Source organism: Lathyrus oleraceus, chromosome 1, assembly GCF_024323335.1.
Source record: "Lathyrus oleraceus cultivar Zhongwan6 chromosome 1, CAAS_Psat_ZW6_1.0, whole genome shotgun sequence".
NCBI lineage: Eukaryota > Viridiplantae > Streptophyta > Magnoliopsida > Fabales > Fabaceae > Lathyrus > Lathyrus oleraceus.
In genome coordinates, this window is record NC_066579.1 from 367,904,151 (window position 1) to 367,909,557 (window position 5,407).

Genomic DNA, 5,407 nt, shown 5'->3' on the forward strand with positions numbered 1-5,407 from the left:
GCATCCGTTGATCTGACAAATATGTTTGAAAAAATGATTATTTAGATAATTTTTTTTAAAAAATATAAATTTTGAATAATGTGATTATTTAAAAAAAAATCTCATTAAACTTATTAATCAATTATGCATTTTTTTTTGTTGTTACCAAAGAAACCGACGGTAGCAAAACAGGTAATACACTTACACCTGGAAACGCCTAGTCATGAGTCTCACGTGTCATAACATGATTGGTCACTGCTACGGAACCACCCGATAATAATTCTCCCATGGAAAGAAAAAACCAGAGAACAAATTTTCATTCGGCGTTGAACTAACAAAATCTCAAATCTAAAAAGTTTCAAATTTCGCATTCGCAAAATCAAATCCCTCAAATCTGAATTGTAAAAAGTTTCAAACTACAATGGCAGAAAATCTTCCCGAAACGGTGTCGCTTAGTTCACAACCTTCTCCTTCTCATCCTTCCTCTTCCTCTTCCTCTTCGCAGAAATCGCCTCAAGATCCACCCCAGGTAGGTTTCACAATCTACTTCAATTCCACTTCCATTTCGCAGCTTTGGTTTCTAATTGTTCAATACCGAATGCACGATCCCGTTTTGATATCATTGAACTGAAGCTAGGGTTTGTTGTTTTTATGATTATCGAATTTTTTGCTTGCTTTTTCAATATGTGTGAATGGAAATGTGCCAATAATTGTTTTTCTTCTTGTTGCTGTAAGTTCATTTCTGTAAATGGTAGTTATGTTTTCTTATGTTTATTGTAGCCTCTGGCCCCGGAACTTTCCAGTTTTCCGCAATTTCCGGGTGGATATTATCAAATGTTTCATGGTATGCACCCTGCACTGATTCCAGGTTTGAATGCACCACAAATTGAGGAACATGCAAACCGTGGAGCTGGCATATATGCTGTTCCTGTTAATCCTTTTGATAGACATGTTACCGGCCTTCCATACACCACTCTGATTCCGTTGACATACCGCACACCCACGTAAGTTGCTAGGTATTTTGTTACAATGATATTAATGTAGTTATATGTGAAACTTAATGATATCACAATTTAGAGGTGTTTTTACTCATTTTGATATTTAAGCATATTTTGCAACTATATTGGAAAATTACACCTTTCTATAAGCTGTTATTTTATTGCACATTTAACCCAATATTTGGGTTGATGGAATAGGATGGAATTGAGCGAAGTAGGATGGAATGGAATAAGGTTATGTTCCATCATTTGGATCGATAAAAGAGGATGGAATGAAGTGGAACATGATGGACTGCATTCCATCTCATTCCATCACTTACCCTCATTTTTGCGCCTTCGATATTGGGTGGAATAATGATTTGTTCCATTTCATCCTAAAATATCCAAACAAGGGAATGAAATATCTATTCCACTCCATTCCACTCTGTTCCCGACGTTTTAAAATATCCAACATAGTCTAAAGAAAATTTCTACTTAAGTTGATATTTTAGGCATGTTTTGTAACATTTATTGGAAAAATTACATTAGCATATTTAGAATTATAAACAAGAATTATTTTCAAACCAAACAGACTGTGATGTTTCTAGGACTTTCAATATTAACTGGATCAACAGTGCTTACCGTGCAGAAGAACATCTAAAAAAAAGTTAAAATTACATTATTTAAAGCAGCTTCTACTGCTAGCAATGTGACAAAGGAGTTGGGTACAAAGTAGTACTTCTATTTCTTCCAAATCAGGTTTAATGGCTATGACTTGTCAAACATAAATGGTTTTATGGTGGCATCAAAATGGCCATTCATGTCTTCTTCTTTTTAGTTGATTCAACTAGAAAACCGGCATTAGCAGCATGTTATCCACTATAGTTCCTCTGTATAGTTTTTAATTAAGTATACATTATAATACGTTCAAGTTAAATTGCAAAAAACAGACACGTGCTTTTCTCATGTAATGTAATGACTTCTAATGGGGGGATAAACCCAAGAGTATGTAGGTAGGGTCTGTTTTAAGTTTTCCTCGACAGAGTTTCTAGTAAATTAGTTATAGGTCATGTTTGCACATGGTTTCAGCATCTAAACTTCCAAGGAAAATTGGAACAGATTCTGATTTTCTGGCAGCACTCACGACTCTTGTTGTCCTTGTGGGTTAACCTCAGATGTTCTTATATGATCTTTTATCAGTTATAGATGTACCCAACATTTGAAGTTTTTGGTTACATCTTTGATATTATATTTTTCTTTTCCATGAGTGTCATTCAGAACTCCACTATGTGTATAATATAACTCATATCCAAACCTTATCTGATCTCCAAGGAAATAAACAAAATGGACATTTTTAACAAAGCAATATGTTGGTGAACATTTGATTTTAACATATTTAATTTTTTGCAACAATGTGTTCATTAATATTAATACTTTCTTTAACTGAATGGTCGATCATATTAGGCCCAGTTCTGAAGCTGCTGCTGCCGGTGAAAATCAGGGGCAAGCAGCACAGCATCCTCAGCAGCAACAGGCTGCACCTCAGAGACAAGTTGTTGTTAGGAGATTTCAAATTGCATTTCAAATTGATTTGCTACTGATGTTGAAGCTGGCAGCTGTGATCTTTTTGTTCAACCAAGATGGATCAAGGCAGAGGCTTGTTGTTCTTGTCTTATTTGCTGTTCTTGTATATTTGTAAGTACTTATCCATTTTTCTTTAAAAAGGTATTTCTGCTTGCTAGTTATGCAATGTGTGATGGTTACTTTGTAGAACTCTAACTCGGGAAATGATTCTGATATAGATTCCTTCCCCACATTTTATATTGTCTATTCGATTTCTTATATACTCTGTCATTATCAGGGCCATGTACTATCACTGAACTAGATATTGATTAGACTGTGAATGTAAGCTGTAGTATTAATCAATTGAGATGTGTTGCAGATACCAAACTGGAGCTCTGACCCCAATTATAAGATGGCTTTCACAGAATATGCAAAGAGCTGCAGCACCTCCTCGTCCACCAAGACCTGCAGCCAGGGCTGAAAATGTACCTCCTGCAAGGTTGGAGGGTGACAATGCTGCTCCAGCAGGTATGGTTTGCTTACTATTTTATTCAAATGATTTTGCGTTTGCTTCTTTTGGTAAACGTTAGTAATGAAATAGAGCTGATACAACATGTGATGTAACTTAGGGAGTGTGTTTCTTGGAAGCTTATGACTTCATTTTACTATTTATTAATTTGCTTTTGGGATGGATTTCCTTTTTCCAATATACATGCAATGGTTTCTCTATTTAAGGTACAATTTTAGTTTCAGTAACTTATTGACATGATTTACTGTTGCCTGTTATTAACTATTGGCAGAGGGTCAACCTGAAGCTGCCATTGGAAACCAGCCTACTAATGAAGCTGACCGTGCAATTGAGAATGAGAACGGCGCAGAAGCTGACAGAGGCAATGGTGGCAACCAATGGTGGGGGATTGTAAAGGAGATCAAGATGATTGTTTTTGGATTTATCACTTCACTGCTCCCTGGGTTCCACAATCATATGGATTGACTCATGGACTATGGCGGCATGCCAGAAAATAGGAGGATTTTCTTAAATAAGTGTATAGTAACAAAAGTTTTAAGTGTCATAACTAATACATAGGTGCAACTATAATCCAATGAACAAAAAGTATGGTGATAGTTGGTCGGGTGCCATTTTTGTATCATTACTTGGATTGTTGATAGAACAGTTTTTGTGGCTTCCAGGGCACAGGAAGTGCTTTGTATTTCAGATGGGCAGTAGTTAATCCACCTCTGGCGACTGTTTCAAACTTTACAATCTCAAGCCAACGCATTTTCAATTTATCTCCAAATTTTCTTGTTAATTAACTGTTTGAAATATTTAGGGAGAAACATCCCCCAATCTAATTCACAAGCCATAGTGCTTGTTACTGTTAGAGTGAGGTAAACTGGTTTTGGCTAACTTCCATCTTGAGATCTTTTCTTCTGATTTTTTTGGATGAGATGGAGGTGGGTTGAAAGATTAATTTTAACATACATTATTAAGGATCGAAGCATGGTCGAAATTGGAAATTTTTTAAAAAGTTGTATTTCAAGAATGAATCTTTATGAAAAATTATTTGAAGTAATTTTAAAATTAAATGATTTTTTGAAATTTTGATATTAAAAGAAATTTCAATAAAATTATGAAACATCTAATGTAACTATCTAAATTAAATTTTCATTAGAATTTTTTATAGAAAAAACAAAACAAATGGGGTCCTATTTTGTATTGTAACTTGTAAATAAGTTGGACTAAATTGGAGCTCATATCGGTTTCGTACATTTATTTGAATCTTTTTTTTATCCAATTTCTCATAAACCTCAATACATTCAACTTGAACACTAGCCTGTATTTGGTTATGTAAATTGATGATGCCAAAAAATTTATTTTGGTTACAAATATATGGAAGATAAAATTATTTTTGTTTAGATACGATCATAAAAAGTGAGTCAATCCATATATTTCATTGTAAAAATCTTATTTAAATTCAAAAGCTTGCAAATTTTAATTTCAAATAGAATTAATTTCAAAGAAAATGACAGTTTATTATACTATTTTTTAAAAATATTTTTATCATATTTATAACTAACCTTGCAAGAAACAGAGCAAAGCATAACATGAGTTAATATATTCTATAAAAATTCATAACTCTACAAGAATAGAAGAAAAGAAAAAATAAAGAACTGTATTAATTGCAAAGCGATTACCATGGAGCACGACACAATACTTAAAGAAAAACAATAATGGTTTACCATGTGAAACTAGTCATGGAATAGGTAAGAACTTTGAATTATGTATTCTAAGTCCACTGTTACGACCAGGGGTGATATTATGAAGCTCTTATATTCTTGTAATTTTTAATGCTTAACCTTAAATTGTAGCTTACTAAAAAATTGATTGGTTTGTCTGAATGAATAAATGTATAATCACTAAGGGGTTAAGAGTAAATAATTTAGAGAATGAATTGTCACAATGAATAATAACATTAATTAACTAAAGTTATAAAAGGTGTGCAAGGGAAACCTTTAAAGCGAATGATTCTTTTATATTCTGTTTCAGCCATAAATGCTGAGTATTTATAGATACAAGTGATACTTGAGTGTATAACTAATTCCTAATCTTAAGGGAACCCTATTGTTGATTCTTAATATCAAGCAATGAATAATTCAAACTATACCAACTCATATGCATAGTAATAGGAATGGTTGGTTACACTTAATTATTGGAACAACTTATTCTTATCTATTATTATGACCCCTCAAAATTGGGTCACCATCAATGACACAAATTTTATCTCTGGTTCGATGCATAGGCTTTGTTAGAATATCTGCCGGTTGGTCCTTTGTAGAAATATGAGAGACTGGTATGTTTCCAAGTTAAACCATTTGTCGCACGAAAT

The 5,407-nt window shown here is 33.4% G+C and overlaps 1 protein-coding gene across 1 annotated transcript; it reads left to right on the top strand.

The window, feature by feature from the left end:
- The first annotated feature begins 218 nt into the window (after positions 1-218).
- On the top strand, positions 219-3,829 carry LOC127137050 (uncharacterized). The gene is made up of 5 exons (XM_051063551.1): positions 219-508; positions 760-983; positions 2,421-2,651; positions 2,899-3,047; positions 3,320-3,829. Exons 1-5 carry the CDS (start codon positions 401-403, stop codon positions 3,511-3,513), a joined length of 906 nt encoding a protein of 301 aa, XP_050919508.1. The 5' UTR covers positions 219-400; the 3' UTR covers positions 3,514-3,829.
- The last annotated feature ends 1,578 nt before the right edge of the window (positions 3,830-5,407 follow it).